The 22240-nt window shown below is 41.8% G+C and overlaps 1 protein-coding gene across 1 annotated transcript in view; it reads right to left on the bottom strand.

Annotated features, from left to right (window-relative positions):
• Positions 1-15949: 15949 nt before the first annotated feature.
• Positions 15950-22240, bottom strand: part of LOC124619688 (WD40 repeat-containing protein SMU1) — a 105573-nt gene continuing 99282 nt past the window's right edge. The window contains exon 11 of the mRNA XM_047146238.1: positions 15950-17113. Coding sequence (XP_047002194.1) covers positions 17015-17113 — 99 coding nt within the window. The 3' untranslated portion in view covers positions 15950-17014. The remainder of the gene's footprint in view (positions 17114-22240) is intronic.

Here is a 22240-nt window from a genome sequence, read left to right as displayed (position 1 = left end):
CCGCCTCTTCTCTGGACTGTTCTGTGTATCTTGATGAGTGGGCTGTCCAAGAGATCTAGCTAAAGGAAAAGGTGCTTTACCCAGTAGCTCGCTAGACTGGATAGTCGCAAACGCTGCATTCTCCTGTCTGGCACCTATAGTTCTGTTATTGCTACCCCTCGCACCTTCATGGACATGGCCACGAAGACGTGCGACCTCCAACTCAGCTCTGAGGTTGTGAAATCGCCCAGTGTCAAGGTAGCATCGCCATCTCCCCGTCCAGCTGTGCAACAACTCTTGCCTCAAGGGGCGAAGCCACCAGCTACACAATCAGTAGGCCAGGAGGGACAGAAGGAGTACTCCCGTGAAGACTTTCTCCATCCCCCCAGCCAAACAACACCCGAGTCTTCCTCTAATTGGAAAGGCTTGAAGAAGTCCACAAAGGCAAACGGTCTTCTCCTTTGCCAATTTGAAGATCCTCTTCGACGGTGTCGCCATGTGATACCTTAGCCCAGCTGGCCTCCTTGTCGCCGGTGCGCACCACCAGCCGTTGTTCAGCGTTGGACTCCACAGACCGCCCGCACAAGCAAGCTGATGCTTCTGTGGACACCATGGAGTAGATTCCTCCTGCTTCTGTGCCCTGTAGTAGCATCTCTTCACCGGCTGTCACTCGGCAGCTGCCAAGGTGGCACTCCTACATCTCTTTCTTATCATGACTCTCCTCCAATGGAATGTTTGTGGCCTTTGGTCCCATAAAGAGGATTTACGGCTGCTTTAAGCATCGCATCGTCCCCTTGTACTCCACCTTCAGGAAACAAAATAGCTCCCTAATGACCACTTTGAGCTTTCACATTTCCTACTGATTCGTTCTGAGCTTCACCTGAGGTCAGCATTCTATCTCATGGGGGCGTCATGCTGCTCATATGGGATGACATTCATAGTCAACCCATCTCCCTGACTACTCATCTTCAAGCTGTTGCAGTTTGCCTTTTCCTTCCTCACCTGACCTTTTACCCCTGTACCATTTACGTCCCTCCGTCATTCAGTGTCATCAGGGCAAACTTCCTTCAGCTTATTGGGCAGCTACCTCCTCCATTTTTGCTACTCAATGACTTTAATGTGTGTCATCCCCTTTGGGGTTCTCCCAGGACCTGTCGGAGAGGTGCCCTCTTGGCTGACCTTCTTAACCAACTTAACCTCTTCTGCTTTAACACTAGGACACCCACTTTCCTTTCCAACTCCTCACACACCTATTCCCATTTGGACCTATCCTTCTGCACTGCCCGCCCAGTTTGCCCATTATCTTGACTGGTCCGTTCTTTCTGACACCTACTCGAGCGACCATTTTCTGTGTGCTATCTGTTTGTTGATGGCTACGCCCAAATGGCAGCTTACTAAGGCTGACTGGTAGTTTTACTCTTCCCTGGCGACATTTGGAGAACAAGATCTCCCCTGTTGTGATGACCAGGTGGAGTAGCTCACAAACGTTATCCTTACTGCTGCAGAACATTCCATTCCTCACACTTCCTCTTTATCATGTCGCATCCCAGTCCTTTGGTGGACTGAGACATGCCACGACGCAATTCGCGCACGGAGACGTGCTCTCCGCGTTTTTAACCATCCTCCTAAGATGGCAAACTGCATTGTTATAAACAGATGCGTGCAAAGTGTCGTCACGTTCTTCGAGGCAGCAAAAAAGCTAGCTGGATTTCATTCACTAGTTCATCCTTCCTCTGTTGTGTGGGCCAACCTCCGAGGCTCTCTGGAACCAAGATCCATTCCCCAATTTCCGGCCTGACAGTAGCAGACGATGTTCTTGTGGACCCTATTGCTATCTACAACATCTTGGGCCCCCATTTTGCGGAGGTTTCGAGCTCTTCCCACTATCACCCTGCCTTCCTCCATTTGAAACGAGTGGACAAGGCCTGGGCGATACCCTTCTCTTCTCTGATTCGTGAGTGCTACAATTCCGCCTGTGAGGGAGCTAGATCACGCTCTCAGTTCATCCCAATCCTCCACCCCAGAGCCAGACGTCATCCACAGTTCTTGCCGGCAAGCACTTCCTGCTTAACACGTACAATCGCATGTGGGCAGAGAGCACATTTTCTGGACGCTGGCATGAAGCCACTGTCATACCCATACCTAAGGCCAGTAAGGACAAAAACCTTCCTTCTAGCTACAACCCCATCTCTCTTACCAGCTGCATTTGCAAGGCGATGGAACATGTGATTCATGCCATGCTGGTATGGTGGGTCGAGTCTCGCAATTTACTGACGAATGCACACTGTGGATTTTGAGTGCAGCGTTCTGCAGTTGACCATCTCATTACTTTGTCCACCCATGTCATGGATGGTTTGTTGCGGAAATCACAGACTGTGGCCGTGTTTTTCGATTTGGAGAAGGTCTATGACACCTGCTGGAGAACTGGTATCCACTGTACTCTTTACATGTGGGGCTTCTGTGGCCGCCTACCCTGTTTCCTTCAGGCATTTTTAAAAAACCGAGTTTTTAAGATGCATGTGGGTTCTGCATTGTCGGACACTTTCATCCAGGAAAACGGTGTGCCTCAGGGTTCCGTCCTGAGCGTCGTCCTCTTTGCTATCGCCATTAACCCTATAATGGTCTGTCTCCAGCTCTCTTTTTGTTGACGATTTTGCCATCTACTGCAGTTCTTCACCCATCTGTTTCACTGAACGGCGTCTTCAGCGATGTTTTGATCGTCTTTACTCCTGGAGCATTGGCTTTTCTACCAACAAAACCGTCTGTATGAATTTCTGGCGACGCAGTTAGTTTCTCTCACCATCTTAACATCTTGGGCCAGTTTCCCTTCTGTTCGCTGAAACTACGAAATCCTGGGGCTCATGTTCAATACGAAACTCTCTTGGTCCTCCAGTGTGTCTTACCTGGTAGCCCACTGCACACAGTTCCTCAATGTCCTGTGTGTCCTCAATGGTACTTCCTGGGTGCCAATCGAACCGCCCTCCTCTGTTTGCACCGGTCCCTTGTCCAATCGAAACTCGACTATGGGTGCTTTGTTTATGTGCCTGCATGTCCACCCATCTTACGCCATCTCAACACTATCCACCATCGTGGCATCTGTTCAGCCACAGGTGCCTTTTACACTAGCCTGGTGGAGAGTCTGTATGCTGAAGCTGCTGAACTACCACTGTCCTACCACCGTAACTTTCTTCTCAGCAGGTATAATGTCGTTTGACTGCCATGCGGGGCCACCCATCCCATGCCGCCTCCTTTGATGATTTCTTTGATCACCAGTATGGGGTACATCCCTCTTCTCTGTTACGTCCTGGAGTCCGATTTTGGCACCTGCTACGGTGGCTTAACTTCACACTACCTGCTTCTTTCCCAGTGGGTTTGAACCCTTCACCACCTTGGTTCGTGAAGCAGCCCACGTTAACCTTGGCCTTCATTCGCTTCCTAAGGACAGTACTCCAGCTTTGGTCTATCGCCTTCAGTTTCATGGCCTTTGCATGGAACTTCAGGATAATACTTTTGTATACATTGATGGCTCTCGGACTGACTGTGGGGTCAAGTGTGCCTTTGTCACTGGGTATGTTTGCAATCGGAACACAGAACACAACATCTTTCAGATAGCCCCCCAGCCAGAAGTCATACAGATTAGGATCAGATGATCAAGACGGCCAGGCAGTAGAGAAGTGGCAGCTCATAATTCTAGCATTTCCGAAATGCTTCAGCAGCTGCTTAACTGGATTTGCAATGTGCGGAGGTGTGCCATCTTGTATAAAGATGATCCCATCCACACATCCAAGCTGCTGGAGAGCTGAAATGACGTTGTTGCACAAAAGACACTCATAGCACTTACCAGTGACAGTACAGGTAACAGGACCAGAAGCACCTGTCTCTTCGAAAAACTATGGCACTATGATAACTGATGCCATAAACCCACACCACACAGTGACCTTTTCAGGATGAAGTGGTACTGATTGATGTGCGTGTGGATTTTCTGTTGCCCATATTCGACAATTCTTTGTATTGACATATCCTGTCAAGTGGAAGTGCTCTTCGTCTGTCAACAAAATCTTCCACAGCCAATCATTGTCCATTTCCATGTCAGCAAGAAATCCTAAAGCAATGGTCTCTCTTGCTGGTAGATCAACAGGAAGCAACTCATGCACTTGGGTAATTTTGAATGGATAGCAAAGAAGGATGTTTCATAGGATTTTACACACCGTGCTCACGGGTATGTCCAATGTTTGGGCAATTCTCCATGCAGTACACGTTTGCACACCACCACTCATCTCCTCCTGCATTGCTGTGGCCACTGCTTCCACTGACATCGAATCAATTCGTTTCCTCCCTCTACCAGGATGCACACCAAAAGAACTCATCTTTTCGAATTTCCGAATCATTTTCTCCAGACCCACGGCAGTCATTGGACCAACGCCTTTTTTCAAACCCTTCAGTGTCCGGAACTTCTGCAGAGCTATGTGTGCACAGTCATCTTTCTTGTAATACAGCTTTACAAGCAGAGCGCGAGAGGAGGCAAAGCCATGTACCCGGCATGTGTACACCAACTTCAAAGAGTCGTGCGTATGACAGGTGTTTTCATTTGCATATTCTGGCACATACAGCGCCATCTATTGATCAATTTCCACACTATTTTTTTCTTCTGCCATACGTTTTGCCCCTTTTCCAATTATATTCTGTTGCAATTTGACGTCGTTCTGACCAGCGGTGTTATTTCTACAGCGTTTTGAAAGTTTGATTTAATTATAATCACCCTGTATATCTTGACCATGATGTGTATCAGTGGTTAAAATTAGGAATTGCCAGTAAGCCATTTGCTGCGATGGTAGTGTAGACTGTAGATGATTAAGAAATGTGTAGGGTCTTTCATTAAGATTAAATGTGTAGGGTCTTTTTAATATTATGATTTTCAGTATGTAATACTTTTTGTGTGCCTCCTGGTGTGCAAATATCTAGTACAATTTACAGTTTCGTCAAGCTACGACTCACCTTTCCTGAACGTTTAAAAATCATTAAAAATTTTACCAATGTGGCTGCTCAGTTGTCAGTGCTCATCGTTTGTTCAGTAGAGAAATGGGTCGCCATCACTGTTTCGCTGTTCACGCTATGCGGCACATTACAGCCAAGTACGAGTGTGATTTAGCTCTACACGACCGTAACCCATCAAAAAGACAACATAAACCACGAAGCAAGGATAATATTGTACCAGCAGCGGCGAATACTGACGATACTTTCAAGACGATCAATACAATTGCAACTCTCCGAGATATCCACTTGACAAATATTGAGATGGGATCTGGGCCTACAGCAACACAATGTTGTGGTGACTCAAGAATTGAAGCCAGACGATCACACAATGCGTCGTGACTTTGCTGATTGGGCCATATAGCTGTTTGAAGCAGAAAGATCATCTTCTCACACGAGGCGCATTTTTGTCTCGCTGGCTTCGTCAATACGCAGAACTGTTGTTATTAGAGTGAAAATAAGCCATAAGTGGTCCATGAAGTGCCACTTCATTGAGAAAAAGCTCACTATGTTTTACGGTTTACGGCGTGACAGCATCATTGGACATCATTTGTTTCGAGATAATGAGAGAAGAAACATTACCATCAATGGTAACCACTATAGATCCATGTTACGTGAATTTCTGTGCCTGTAAGCTGAGTCCACAGATACTTAAAACATGTCGTACCAGCAGGACGACGCTACATGCCACACAGCTGATGCTACGCTCGATTTGTTGAGGGGAATTTTGGCGACCGGATCATCACAAGACGTGGATCTGTGAAGTGGCTGCCACAGCCTTGTGATGTAACACCCATGGATTTTTTCTTTGGAGAATTTAGCAGAAAAAACACTCAATGCCATGAGTGTACTGTCTCTTCTGATAGCCCACCGAGAACTTCAGCTCAAAAACGAAATGCTTTTCAGTAACAGGACACTTATTGCATGTCAGAAGGCATTTTTTATCTTTAAAAGACACGAGGAAAGCTTTAAGACAGTATCATCTTGCTACATACAAGTGTAGCAAGTACAGGGTGACAATTATTGAGCTATATGAGATAAAATCGTCATAACTTCTGAACGGTCCGCGTTAGGACGTTCAAACTGCACGGTTGGCTATGGGGCATGACGGGAATTAGTGTGCACACACGCACACGACTTGTTGTTGTTGCCCATTTTCACATGAAAATGTCACGGTACAGCGTGCCTGAGCTTATGGCGCTTGTGAAGGCTACTATGCGAACAATACAGCCCAGTTGTGGCTCAAAGGAAGTTTGCGACCGAGTTCAAGCTGAAGACAACCAGTCCAAGTGTGCTGACAATCATGAATTTGATTCGCAAGTATGAGAGAACAGATAGCGTTTATGATGACACTGTTAGCAATGTCGGTCGTCCAAAGAGGGTGAAAACGCTTGAAAACATCAAGAAGACACGTGTACTGTGTTTCAAACCAGCCCCAGGAAATCGATCAGAGGAGCTACACAACAGATGGGAATCAACCGGGAGACACTGCAACAAACTGAAGACCTGCATCTCTTCCCATATAAAATTCAAACCCATCAGCCATTAAGACACAGGGCCATGGAACAGCAGTAGTGTTTCGCCAACAGTATTTCCCACGGAATTGATGAAGTGGACTTTGATGTGAATATGGTTTGGTTTAGCGACAAAGCCCACTTTCATATGGATGGTTTCGTCAATAAGCAAAATTGGCGCATGTGGGGGACTGGGAATCCGCATTTCGCAATTGAAAAGTCTCTTCCCCATCAACGGATCACTGTGTGGTGTGCAGGGCCTGTCACAGAACAATTGGTGCAATATTCCTTGATGACATGGTGACTTCCGAACAGTACGGGAAGGCTTTGGAAGATTATTTCATCCCCATTATCCAGAGTGACTCTGATTTCGACAAGGTGTGGTTCATGCAAGACAGAGCTCGATCCCATCGAAGCAGGACAGTGTTTCATGTCCTGGAAGAGCATTTTGTGGACTGCATTCTGGCTCTGGTGTACCCAGAGGCCACTGGCAAGGGCCTCAATTGGTCGCCATATTCTCCGGATCTGAAAACGTGCAATTCCTTTTTGAGGGGCTATATTAAAGACAAGGTGTACAGCAATAACCCCAAAATCAACGCTGATCTGAAAACAACCATTCAGGAAGTCATCGACAACATCGATGTTCCAACACTTCAGCAGGTCATGCATAATTTCGCTATTCGTCTGCACCACATCATTGCCAATGATGACAGACAGGCATGTCGAACATGTCATAACCTAGATAAGAATATCTGTAGTGCCATTTACATGTTGAATGGAGCGTGTGACCACCATAGTTTGTAAATAATTTGTGATTCTTTCATACAGTTCAGTAACAGTCAACCTGTACATCAGAATCTGTCAAGCATTTGAGGATTGACACACTACTACTGTGAACTGCTACTACAATCTGAATAATTACAAAAAGCAGAGGCTTTGGGAAATTCGCTATTGTTTCTGAATTATACAACACCAGCAATTCTTCAAAAGGTTTGCAACATGCAACGACCTACTGAATTTAGATGCAGAGGGACTGAAGGAAATGTCGGTAGATGTTGGTGCGACAAATGTCAAAATTAAATGAAGCGAGTGAACGGTGAATTAGAAAAGATGGCTACATTTAATCTGACCTTCAGTCCCCATTGTTGTGTATGTTCTGTGAATGAGTGATTCTTGGTCAGCTGAAGTTCCTACCCTCCCAGCAGCTGGTGCCAGCTATGGTGTTGCATTCCTGCCAGAGGAAAATGCACCCATTGGTGCAAAACTGAAGAGCACAGAGCCATCCTGACGCTAGGAATGGCGTGAGGTGACAGCACAGAGAGAGTAAGTGTTGGAACAGGGAAGCTGCGTCAACTTGAGTCAGTTCTGGGGGCTGTGGGCAGCTGGACTGTAAGACTTTAGATATGGTGCTGGGCCACAGTTGACACGCCATCCGGTGTTGTTTACATCTCAGCATGGCTAATGAGCAGTGGTAACTGGGAGGCACTTCGCTGCTGGCAGCCAGTGATAATGGCCCCTGTGTTTGGAGGATGGGGCGGCAACTGTCATCAAGATGACAGGAAGAGCATCAATAGAGACGCAACAGTATGAACGGGGTCAGCACTAGAGGAAGCATGTATCTGAGAAAGCAGCTATCTGGACATGGCAGAGCAAGAAGACTGCATAACAAAGCAGTGGAGGCAACCTGGTTGGATTCTTGGGTGTGGGTTTTGGTGACTTCTCGTCAACACACAGCATCAAATTTTGTTCGGACGAAAGGATGCTGCTCGAGTCTGGGGTCCAGCAGAGGCAGTGCTGACAAGAGACAAGATGATTTTAGCCAATGTTTGTGCTCGGTAGTGACAGTGTTAAATGAGATTTTGCTGGTTGTGTTCAGTGCAAAACTTTGGCTGGGTTCCAGTTTAAGTTGTGCAAGTTATCATATTGTCATAATGGCGAGGCCATTGCATGGTCCTAGTGTGTTAAGCACTACTGAATCTGTATTTTACTTTTAACTGGACTCAAAGAATTTTTTGTTCTAGTTTTTATTGCTGGGGTTGGTTGAATTATTGATCCCATTTACTGTAGTCAGCAATGGGTAGCCTGGTTCTGCATATTTTTAGGGTCTGTTTACTATTTTTCTTGTTAATTACTTGAATTACTATTAGTTTGAATACAATATTGACGTGGCTGTGTTGTTCAGAAGTACGATGGAATGTTTGAAGGAACAGGCACTGCAGCAACTAGTCATTATGAAATATATGAAAGGTATTTGCAGTTGTGAATAAGGACAGCCATCAGCTGTATACTGGAATGATAATGAGAATTTTTGCAGGCTGGGACTTGAACCTGGATTTCCTGCTTTACACAACTGCTCGCCTTAACTGCTTTGGCTATCAGTGCACGATTCATGGCTGGGCTCTAATTTCCTTATGTCATCAACCCTACATCACATCCTGTACTCCTACACACATACAAGGGCTGGAACTTAAATAGTGGCAACTACTTATTCACAACCAGTTACATGTTTGCACCTGTTCCTGTCCTTCAAAGTAGTCACCAGCATTGTGTACAACCCATTGCCAGCGATGTGAAAGGCGTAGTATGCCGTTAGCAGAGCCTGCTCTGTTGATGGTGAGAATGGAGCGGTCTAAAGTTATAGTAATTGTTGTGTATGACTGTGATGTGTGTTATTCTAAAACATTAAGTTCTTCCATGGCATACCGTCAATGCACAGTATTAATGTTCATTTTTGGAATATCACCTGCAATCAGTATTGTGAAAGAAGTGGTGACACTTTCTGCGCAACCCACTGGTCATTTTACACGACAATGCGCAGGCGCATACAGTGCAAGCTGTGGCTGCTCTATTCGGTCGATGGGACTGGGAAGTACTGTACCATCCACCATACTCCCCGCACTTATGTCCTTGTGACCGATTTGATTCAGAACTGGTATTTGCTTCAGAACTGTTCCAGAGATTCGACAGGCAGAAGACCACTCCATTCGCACCATCAACAGAACAGGCACTGCTAACAGTATACTATGCCTTCCACATTGCTCACAACAGGTTCTACACAACGTTGGTGACTACTTTGAAGGACAGTAACAGGTGCAAACACGGAACTCTTTTGTGTGTTGTGAATAGATAACTGCCACTATTTAAGTTCCAACCCTCGTATTATGTAATTCCTGTACAGGGGATGACATTTAATGTATTTGTTAACAGCAGTAGTTGCTGCAGTGCCTGTTCCTTTGGACATGCATACATGTCTGAAGGAACATTTCATCATTCTTCTGAACAACACAGGCACCACAATATCATATTTACCTGCTGACACCCGGCAAGCGACTTTCAATTAAAATGTCTCCCCTGTATGGAAACATACATAATGGATGTATGAGTACAGGTTAAGGAAGTTTGGGTCTGGCCATGAGTCATGCTCAGAGTGCCTAATGGTAAGGTGAATGGTGACAATAAGTAGGATATCTGGGTTCGAGTTCCAGTCTGGCACAAATTTTCATTGTTACTCCATTATATAGCTGATTGTTGTCCACATCGCAACTTTGAATGCATTTCACTTATTAGTTTGGGGCTTTGGTGGTCAGCTTCTGCTGGGGTGTTCTTTGGATATTATGTCCTGAGCGGACATGTCCAAAAGAACAGACACCATGCGTTCATATAATTAATTCGCCTAGATGGGCAATGGATCCACCTTCTTCAGTTTGGATGCACAGGTACATCCTACCTACTGCAGGAATCTCAGAGTTGCGAGAATGGAGGAAATGTACAGGGGCTTTGGAATAGGTGGCACTCGGTGGTTGTGAGGATTGGCCATGAGGCATGCTGAGATAGTCTGCTCAGTTGCGATAACAATGTGTCCTGGATGGAGCAGTGGTTAACGCACCTAGCTGGTTAGCAGATCCCGAGTTCAAATCCCAGTCCAGTACGCAGTTTCACTCATCGCCACTGATTCTGTGTAATGTTCCAATGCAGCTGACATCAGTTATCCCTTCCCTTTCCTTTCCTTTCCTTTCCTTTCCTTTCCCCCCACTCTATCTTCAACTCATATATATTTTATAATATTGTTGTAAATTATTTCATAAACACTTATTATTGTGAAGCTAAAGGTATTTTAAGGAGCAGAGGACTTTACTGTTTGTTATGTTGCACTAGATATTACATTTTGCAATTTGTGAATTGAGGGCATACTGTTTTACTTGTGTTTGATATTATTTATGAGTTCTGTTTTGTTGAATTTTATTGTCGATAATTCTATTTAAAACTTGTTAATTATTTACACCCACACAACCCCAGTCACCTTCCACTCTGATAGTTCCCTGCACCATAATTGGTAGCTGAGCATGTTCGTGCATTTTGCTGGCACGCTGTTAGTACATAAGGTATTGGTGATATTTCCTGTATGCTTGCACTGTTTTGCAATCATATTGCAAGAACAGTAATTAGAGTGTTCCCTGGATTGAATTGGCTCAACAAGGATGAGTTAGCCCCCCAAATCTGCTATTCGCACAGAGGTCCCTCGAAGGTAGTGTGTCCAAGTTGACACAGCAGCTTCATCTGGTAGTGAGGGAGCAGAGGTGGTTAGCATCAGGAAAGCAGCTGTGCGTAAGTAGTGTAAGTTCTACAATACAGTTAACCCCAACTGAAATTGTATTGTTAATCAAGTTTTCAGAAGGTGAAATGTGCTCCCAGTCACAATTAAAGAGTTACAGGCCTGGGTAACACAATATTTGGTTCGACTGAATGAATTAACAATTTTCACTAAAGATGGTGTAAACATTGATGCACTAGAGGGACTGCACACAAAGGGTGAGCACATAAAATTGACATTAAAATGTAGGCTGGCACTACTTTTGTGCAAGGTAGTATGGTTAATTTAAATGTGGTGCAGGTAGATGACAGTTGTCAAGTTCAGGAGTTAGCAGCTCCAGGTGTGGAAGTGGTGCACTGAAATAAACAGTTCTCTAGCTTATACCACGCTCTCATAGGGAAGATGAAAGAACAAGTATTTTTAGTGGATTCTAGCCAGGGTATTGTACTATTTATTGTCACCTGTGAAGGAGAAAGAAGTGTTTCGTTTAAGGGTTATTGAAATTTTACCGATGTTGAATTCAAAACATCCACATTCTAAGTGAAGTTTTCTCAGTGGGTGACTAGGGCAATAATATCATGACAATCGGTAAGAAATGACTTTTCAGGCTTTCCCAGTGGATCTGTTGCAAATACACTTCCCAGGTTTGCTGCCAGATGGTATTGTGTGAATCCCGCAATATTTCACTGATGCAACTGCTTGACATCTTCAGGTGGTGGTCTTCAGATAGTGCTGTTGTCACTACTGCAAGACATGACTGACGATAATCACGTGACAGAATCTAAATTTATCATGCCAGGAACAGGCAATACGTGTGTGCAGGAAGACGCTTACAGTTGGAGGACAGTGGCATATGTGTGTGTGTGTGTGTGTGTGTGTGTGTGTGTGTGTGTGCGCGCACGCGCGCGCACGCGCGCGCAGGTGTGTATGCGCGTGTGCGCGCACGCGCGCAGGTGTGCATGCGCGTGTGCGCAGGTGCGGGTGTGTGTGCGCACGGGTGAAGTGGGTGCGCGCGCGCACGCTTGTGCACTCAATGTAAAGTTACCAGTGCCCTTATAAAAATTGGTAGAAATGAATGAGGATAAAACGTCTAAAATATTATAGAACAAATAAAGAGTCATTCTCACACAAAATTATGCTCACTCTCTCCAAACTCTCACAGTCCCCTATGATAACAGTATCTTATATCGTTTAAGACAATGTAAATTTGATTAAACACTAAAATGTCAATTAAAACACAAGTAATACAAGAGAAAAGCTAAAATAATTACACAGTGATATATGGCTGGCTACTCACTTACAAAAAACATAGATGATCCAGCTAACATAATGAAAACAAGTTGGATATTTCACAGAACCCTAAGAATTGTACCACATACATATAACTGACTTTTATAACAGGTGACAAAACTGTAGGTAAATTAGCTGCTGTTCTCTTGTACAAATTAACACAAAGTCAACAAAAATGCAGCACACACTTATCTGTGTGCCACAAGCGCCACACACTGAAGGGTCATTTGCCTGGAGCTAGAAGCCAATCACCACAAGGCTGTTCCTATGTGGAAACAACTGAGAAAAAACACATTCTGTCTGGCTGGCTGGAAGGATGTATGCCACAGCCGAGCTGTCCAGTTTACTAGGTGCAGTTTAATGTCTGTCACTTCCAGACACTCTTCTTCTAGTCTTGCAAGGGCTCATTTATATTTTAAGTTAGCTTGTTGTGGTGTACAGCTCGGAGTAGTCTTCAAACTCCCGACTTGTTAAATATTCTTCTTATTTGTAGAATAATTTAATTTTTACTAAAAAACAGGATTTTGCACAATTCTGATCTTTTAAGGCATTTACAGCATTTTTATATACAACACGTATTAGATGGTAAGTATCTTGTTACAAGAGACGTTCTGAGTAGTGAACAAGTGGTTTTTCAATACACAGATATATAAATTATTGATATAAACTTCTGGCCATTGGTAACCTTTGACAGTGTGACTGGCACAGAAGGCTTTTTACCACCTTTGACTACTTTGCCTATCAAGACTCCAAGTACGTCTCCAATTCAATTGGAAAGGACCAGCTACCAGGTGGAATACCTCATGCAAATAATAAAATACACAAAACAGGACTTGTCCCCTAATAAATCTTCTTACATGATAATTAAAACTTTTTATTCTGAACAATTATTCTCGATAATAAAAATGCATATAATTCTAATAATAAAGCTTGTTAATTTATATTCAAAATTACTATGAGATTTCACTTTCAATCAACGAAGCAGCAGAATGCGGATCCTGGCGGACAGTGGCAGCAGTCACTGCAAAATGGAACAACTGATGCTGGTATAGGTAAACAACTGCATTTACCAGAAATCATCCTGCTGGCTTCCCATACTTTTGTTGAAAAAGTGCAGTGGTCAATAGAGTCCAGAAACACTTGCCATGAACCATTCTTGTTCCCATTGATTATTCGTCAAGCTTTAGCTATTGCTACTTGACAAGCTGTTTGGTTTTCTGCTGTTGGTAAATCCTTAAACTGTTGCACAAATGCACACCTCACATGAATTGCTGAGGGGCACTCTATGTCTACCAAGGTACAGGCTGCCTTCTAAGACGAACTGAGGACTCTGGCATCCATAAGTTTCTTTTTGAGAAACACTATTGAGAAAATTTAGTGAACTGGCATTTGAAGCTGACTGCCGAACGATTTTACTACCGCCAACATACATCGCGTGTAAGGAACACGTAGATAAGATACAAAAAAATAGGGCTCATACGGAGGCGTACAGACATTCGCTTTTCTCTCACTCCATTTGCGAGTAGAACAGGAGGGGAAATGACAAGTAGTGGTATAGGGTACCTTCCACCACGCACCTTTCGGTGGCCTGCTGATTGTCTAGGTAGATTTAGATGTAGATGGTGGATTACATGTGATCCATCCATTACTGGACACTGTCTTTGTGTTCAAACACAGCCAGCTGGCTGAACAGCATCCATCTTGGCAGCTTCCTTTCAAGGACTGCTCCATCTGGTAGTGGGCCCACAGTTGGAAGTGGTCATTGGAATGAAGGTCATCAGCAAGTCCCCACTGACCAGAATCCGCAAAGGCTGGAGAGCAGAAACAGAGGTCTATGGCTGAGGATGACCCAACGGCAGCAACGAAATGAGTGGGATGGCCCATGATGAGGCCAACACAGCTGCTGAGACATCATAAAACTCTCTAAAACTCAACGTGTGAGGTAGGTAGGGCATGAGTCTCTTAATACATTACGGTTATTCATACCTCCCACTGGAAAGAATGATCAAGGACTTTTTCTGTAAGACCTGTGAGAGCCTTAGAATATTATCATATTACTGAAAAAATTAGAGACAAGTCTTCATCAATACTAAATACTTTGAACAATATTATGAAAAGGGAAAGTTGCTACTCACTATATTGTGGAGATGCTGAGTCGCAGATAGGCACAAATACAGCTTTCGCCCATGAAGGCCTTTGTCAACAATAGAAGACACACACACACACACACACACACACACACACACACACACACACACGACTGCAGTTTCAGGCATCTGAAAACACACTGCAAGCAGCAGGACCAGTGCATGATGGGAGTGTTGACTGGTTGGGGGTAAGGGCGGTGAGGGAGAGGGATAGTATGGTGGGGATGGCAGACAGTGAAGTACCGCAGGTTAGATGGAGGGCAGGGGAGAGGTGGGTAGGTGGGGGGAGGGGGGGGCAAGTAGTGGAAAAGGAGAAAATAAAAAGACTGGGCGTGATGGTGGAATGATGGCTGTGGAGTGCTGGAATGGGAACAGGGAAGGGGCTGGAAGGACGAGGACAGTGCCTAATGAAGATTGAGGCCAGGAGGGTTGCAGGGAAAGTTCCCACCTGCGCAATTCAGAAAAGCTGGTGTTGGTGGGGAGGATTCATATGGCACAGCCCACCCAGTCGCCACTCCCATCATGCATTGGTGCTGCTGCCCGCAGTGTGGTTTCAGCTGCCTGGGACTGCAGTCGCGCGCGTGTGTGTGTGTGTGTGTGTGTGTGTGTGTGTGTGTGTGTGTGTATTGTTGACAAAGGCCTTAATGGCCGAAAGCTTTATTTGTGACAGTCTTTTTATTGTGTCCATCTGCGACTCAGCATCTCCACTATATGGTAAGTAGCAACTTTCCTTTTCATAATATTGTTTCATTCCATCCTGGATTTTCCATTCCTAGATACTTCGAAATCGCATCCATTACTGTACAAAAACTCATCAGTCATATCATTCTCTACATTCTCCACAAAATCAATTACAGCCTCACAAATTTCCTTGAAGAAACTGAGTGCCTCAAAGACAACAACACAGATGTTCTCAAGCAAAATGAATCACAAAGATCATTGAATCCCTCTTATGTTAACACAAAAAAGTTGCTAAAACCTTCATCTTCATTTGGAGAAAAAAAGAGAGAAGAAAATTACCACAATTAAATAATGACTGCCGCATTACATCAAACTCTTTCAAAATAATTAGAGCAATTTGGCACCAAATGGATTATATACGTCCTGAAATGTGCACTACTTAAGTCATTTCTAAAAAAACAGATGCGATACCAAAGCTGCCATAATCATTCTGTGAATAAACATATTCTGAAAATAGGCATCAGATAGCAGTGTACAAGTGAAGTGTAATCTGTAGCCATTTCTTATACAGATAAGGAAACATTTCAAGTGTCAAACAATGTCTCCATATGAAAAACTATTTAAGCAATTATACTTCAACTACAATGGAACTTAAATTTTGTTTTCAAAATAAGATAAAAAAATTTGAAGTGAATGCAAAAGTAATTTACACCAAATATCTTAAAACATTTTTATTATATACATATCACACATCATCTTCAAATTACTGGCATGTTCTTAAAAATACCCACATCGACAAATGATAATGTTTGTTTTTACTCCACCACTGGACACCATCGTCAAAATACAAGACGTCAAACAAAGAATCCAGTAACAGTAGCAGATCTCCAGAAACATTAAAATCTGTCAATTATGTAAGCCAACAGTACGTCAATCTGATGTTCAGATAGACACTAGTGTCACAATCATAATCACAAACACATTCACAAGAGGCACTTGTTGTATTGCCCTAGTATAACATGTTCATCATACAAACATAAATCAACACGAAAACAGAATGTAAGAGTGGAATTTATTGTTGCTAAACATTATTTCAAATTTTCTGAACAAATATGCCTCATGTTCCACAGTAACCTCTTGCGATTATGAAAAATAGAGAACATCTTTTCAAGAAGCCAAAAATGTAACAAAACCGAGGCAATTTCAATGCAAACTGCAGAAAACATTTGTGTATAAATAATTTTTATGGATAATTGCTACTAAGCAATTTGAGAAGAAAGGAAAACCACATGTACAAAAATCCTGATACATACACAATTTGTCCACAGATCGAATAAATCACAGAAACAAAATATTAACATATATTGACATAGACAACCACTTCAGGACTGATGAGTGTCTCACCAACATCAGTTTATTTCAAACAAACACAAATTCATATTCATTAATAAAATATTTCTGGAATAATTAAATTATAACTTGAAACATTCGGCAATTGTGACGACCTTCAAGGAAATCACAGTATGTATGATAACTGAGTCTTAGTTGCTGTGATCAGGCACTGCTGGAATGATCCAAAGAAGCAAACTTTCCTCAACAGACATGCAGAAAAAAAAGTTATTAAGACACCAAGACACCTCATTTTAGATGCCACAAACAATGTGCTGTATAACTAACTTCTCACTTTTATCAAAGTGTCCACGACACTTCCAGGTCTATTTATTACACTGCATGCTTCCGTATCATTTTTAGAGGCACCTTCTAAACTGATATATGAGGCCTTAAGGCTTCCACAGCCTCAGAAGTCCATCTTCACTGTATGTGCACAGTAGGTTTTGATGGGGATGATGGGCAATTCCAATGACATCCTTCTCATGTACCTGGACAAAATAATTACAGAAAAATTATTTTCATTTCTCCAACAAAATATGACAGAAAAACAGCATGAACACTAAGTAAAATAAAATACATGGCTGCAGTTGAAATACTAAGATGTAATTTCACAGACAAACTACAAATGTATTTACCAGAAAAACCACAACAAAAATCGTTTTTTGAACCAATAAGAGAGCATGTATATATCTACTAGAAAGTCATAGGTTTCTTGTATGACTTAGGATTCCTCCTATTCATCACATTAATAAACACACACAAGTGTTATGCTGCCAGAGAAGGTCTGATAAGGCAACAGGAACATTAAGGAAACTCTATTTACTTATCAATTCTTCTACCTCACACTTATTCCAGTGAATACACAAAGGCTGGATCGTTAATTCACATACTCTTTGAGTATAATTTTGTGAAATTTTTTAATTTATATCCTTGGCTCCAGCTTTACTACCTAGGTCAGTTGGTCCCAATATTTATGAGTCAACTAAGACCATGCGCACATCTATCTGTGTCATATTAAAAGTTTGAAACCAATATTTGAGTCATGTGGCAGAAGGTAAAAAGTTGAGTTCCCATCATTACGCATTATGCGAACTGGAGCCTATATTTACAGTTTTTCTCATTTATCGCTGAAATCAAGAACGGATTTTTACAACTGATCAACTTCTTGTATTAGTGTTACATATTTAGTGGAACACTTAATCTAATTTTTTTGAAATTCTCGATCTTAATGCACTGGTTATAATTTCTTTATTTTGCTGAGTGAAAGGGTTAAAAACAGTATGAAGCATTGTAGTTCTTTGGTAATTTCCATTCTCATGTTTGTTGCACTGAGAATCAGTCCGTTCACCACTTTCACAGGAGTATAAGACAAAATACTGGTCTGGCAGGAAGAATTTAGTTTTCTCAACAATAAGTGTGAAATATTTTATTGTGTTTTTTTTTTTAAAAAATTGCACTGTTCATATCCAACTAACTAACTAGATAATGTCCAGCTTTTACAACAAATAAATGTTTATGTTTTATGGCTTTTGCTTCATCCAGTACAGATACTGAAACAATATCAAATATGAAACGAAATGCTATCACATCAAAACAACAATCACATCCACACCTGAAGGCACAGTCGTCAATGTAGTACAACACTTAGACCTGCAAGCACATTTATTACCAACACCAAAGTACAGCCAAAACAAAACTAACCTCCTTGATGAAGAGTGCTCCTATCAATAGAAACACTGAATATTCCAGATCGTTGGTATTTATGCAAACATCACATATTTAAGAATGTATATTTCAAAAACCTTCCAGAAATGATAAATTCTAAACTACAAACACTTGTCAGTGGTGGATTTGAACTCGTGACCCACAGCGCACCAGCCAGAATGCTTACCACTATGCCACACTACATGCACCACAGCTCACAGCAGCATATTAAAAAACATTGATTTAGAGACACCTTTGTAGTGAGTTAGATATTAATATTCTATCTTATCAAAATCTAAATCATTCATTGTGTTTCAGATCTGACAACCAACATATTTTTACAAGATAGATATACAATGACTCTTATTAATAAACTCATATTATTTAGACACAAATAGATAATCTCAAACAGAAGACTCTCCCATCTGCTTGGTAAAGAAATCACTCCTTTGCTTCACCCAGTAAGTCACTGACTTAATCTGGGAAAATATGTTCACAATACTTTTTATGTGTTTGTAAGACACCATTACCTGTAGAATGAAATAGTACTTCATTTCACAAATCCTTCACCACATTTAAATGCTGCAAGAGATTTCACTTTTGTAACAAAGAAATCTTTACTGAAAATACTTCAAGTATGTTAAACTGAAGAGTATTCCAGATATTGCTTGCAAATGGATTCCACCAATAGTTGTTTCAACATAATGTTGTAATGATCTGACTACATCAGCCATACACTCCCCCCCCCCCCCCCTCCCCCTACCTAGGTCAATGCCATAAGATGTTTGCTGAGTGATGGAATTAGGGCTGCAAATTGGGGGTAACCATTGTATTAACAGTTTTGGAAAACTGTTTTATGCTGAGTAACGAGCCACAACAAAGTATCTCAACCTGCCAGGAGATAGAGGATTTGGTTGAAGGAGGCACGAGTGGTGACAGCAATACAACAACAACAACAACAACAACAACAACTTGGGCAACACAGAACTTGCAGATGCTGTCAAGGAGTGTAATGAATACTCTGTAATAATTTTGTCAATGCCAGTCACGCTAGTTATCACCTTATATTTGTATCAGATACACATAATACTTTTAGGTGCACCATGCAAGAATAATTGACTGAATCAATCTTAACCAACTTTGATTCTGTAAGGAACTGCTGTGCACAGCGACCATACACTACAAGGAAGGAGAGGCACATAGCAATCAAGTCATCATCCCACTAGTTTATTACTCTTGCATATCTAGATTTCAGTTATTAATTGCCATTTTCAGTGCATTTGAATTCCAGTCCAACAAACTCGTGGCAGTGCATGTCACTTCTTACTGGTGAATAGACGTAAGGTATCTTCTGCCTACAAGTAAGATTGCTTGGTGACATGTACTACCATGAGTTTGTTGGATTGCAAGTGAAATGCAACGAAGATTGCTATTTATAAACAAAACCTAGATATGCGAGAGTAATAAAAACAAGTGGATTGCAACTGATTGCTGAGTGCCTCTCTTCCTGAATTCAATCTTGATCAAATCTCTTAATGAAAGTATGGTAAGCTATTACAAGGCACACTGAGTGCAGTTTGTGGTTTCAGAATACACTGGAAAGCTTAGTGTTCAGCAATCTACTGTTTTTCTTTTACCAGTCAAGAGAACTGAGAGAATAAATGGTGATTTAATTTTGAATTTGTTACATCACAGTTCAAAATACTTTTCATTTAAGCATGAAATGTGTTATAGTGAGAGATAAATTACTCTTTAAATGTGCTGTTTATTCCTTGAAATAAATATTCACGTGGCACACCAGAATTTTTTCTATTGTAGGAATTGTGTTACCTTATGCAATCAGATGCAAATTTAGGCACCCAAGAAGATAATCAGTTGTGCATAATCAGAAATTTTTATGTTATGCTCTTTTTCAATGGGCAGCTCACCCAAGCCAAAACTGTAAGATTTATATTGCTACAGAACTTTAGTCCTAGGGATGAGAGGCTGGGAAAGTTATTAGTTAAAACAAACTTTTCAGGCCATTAAATAAGAGAACTGTGACACTGTCACATGCAGTCTATATCAGCTTCCAACTGCATCAAGAGGCTTAAAATACATAAGCTTTTGACCAAGTACTCCTGGGTCATTGTCAAGTGGGGAGTGACCTTCAGTTGCTGCTGCCATCCTTGTAAACCAGTGCTATCACCTGTGACATCACTGATACCCCTTGCAGGACCAAATAAGGTAACATTTTAGTCATGCGCATCAAACTTCCAATGGCCAAGTCTCATCTTGTGCTTAACTGCAACCTGCTGTCTTTATTAAGGGTGGTTTCAGAAATTTTTATCTTGCTCGCTTTTTTTATGACACTATCCCAGAAATCATCTGTCTTTTTAATAACAAATGCTACATCAAGTGCAATTTGGTGTCTGTTTTTGGTGTCCTTTTCCACACCAAGTTGTGCTCCTACTAGTATCTTAGGATATCACAACACAGGCACAAACATCTCTCATGCTGTATATTGTGCTGTTCAATAATGCACATAGTCTGCCCAACATACAACTGTCCACAACCACATGGTATTCTGTATATTCCACGCATTCTGAGTCCTACATCATCTTTCACAGGTCTAAAGAGTTGTCGAATTCATCTGGAGGCATAGAGACTGAATCAATTCTGTGCCTCTTTAGGACCCACATAATCATTCCTGTTACTGAATCACAGAATGGCAAAAACATAAGCACCTTCATGTCATCCTGAGAAGGTTTCTGATTACGGGTCTTCAGCAAAATGGATTCTGAAATTTATTGGTTGCTGTAGCCATCTTTAAAAAAAGTTCTGCAAGTTGCTTGGTCCTTTCGGTAGGTTTTCAGCATCTCAAACGCCTTCTCCTCAATGTACCAAGACTCTCCGAATAAGTAAATCTCAGGTATTTTTGGGAGCATTTTATAATACCTAGAGACAGTAAGCCATTAGACTGGTGGTACTGCTCTTTTCTAATATCGCCCCCCTCTCTCTATCTATCTACTTATCCACCTATCTTTGTTCAACGTACATTGTAAGTAATGCTTTAAGTTCATTTCATGTCTCATTTTCGTTTTCATGACTACTACATTGTACAGTCCAATTTAACATCTGCTTCATGCTTTTTCTGATAATAATGGATGCTCACCACCAACCTTTCACTAAAACGTTACTGTTTCTGTGCTATGAAAGCCTATTTTCAATGTGGTGTCCTCGCGGGACCTAAGAAATCTTGCTTTGTAACGAATTTTGCTTTCTGAAAATATTCATTCACTCATTTATTCTTAGACAATGAGTCTAGTATACATGCATTTATTCTAGAGTTTCCAAATCAGGAAAACAGATGCTAATACAAAGCAGTACAAATGACAAGTACAGGCTACGAGGACTGGATGCACAGCAAATGAAATAAATGTAAGAGTAAACCTGGTGAGATGTGGTTCTGGCATACTACATAAAAAAAAGATTCCATTTTGTCTGAAACAGTAAATATACAAACAGTATGCATTACCAGTTCTGAATTATGGTAGTGGGACTTTGAATATTAATGTGAAAAGCAGCAAGCATTTGAGAGATGTAAGTTGGCAGGGAAAAAAAAAAAAAAAAAAAAAAAAAAAAAAAAATAATAATAATAATAATATATGGGGGATCAAGGAACACAATGGAGTGAAAGATGTAATTATGACCAATGAAAATAAAGTGCCGGTATGTGGTACGTGTGAGAATGGATGGCAGATAAATGAAATAAGGTCTTTGCTGAATTGCAGAAAGATGTGAAAAGACAGAGATTTACCTAATCTGCAGCACAGGGGCCGACAGATAACAGAAATATATGTAGAAGTAGCTAGGCCATGTATAGATTAAGACTCCAGCCTGTGGAAAGGTGTGGTGGGAGCCTTTACCCA

This window comes from Schistocerca americana, chromosome 6 (assembly GCF_021461395.2).
Source record: "Schistocerca americana isolate TAMUIC-IGC-003095 chromosome 6, iqSchAmer2.1, whole genome shotgun sequence".
Lineage (NCBI taxonomy): Eukaryota > Metazoa > Arthropoda > Insecta > Orthoptera > Acrididae > Schistocerca > Schistocerca americana.
Note: the sequence above shows the minus strand (reverse complement) of the source record. Positions and strands in the feature narration are given on the sequence as shown.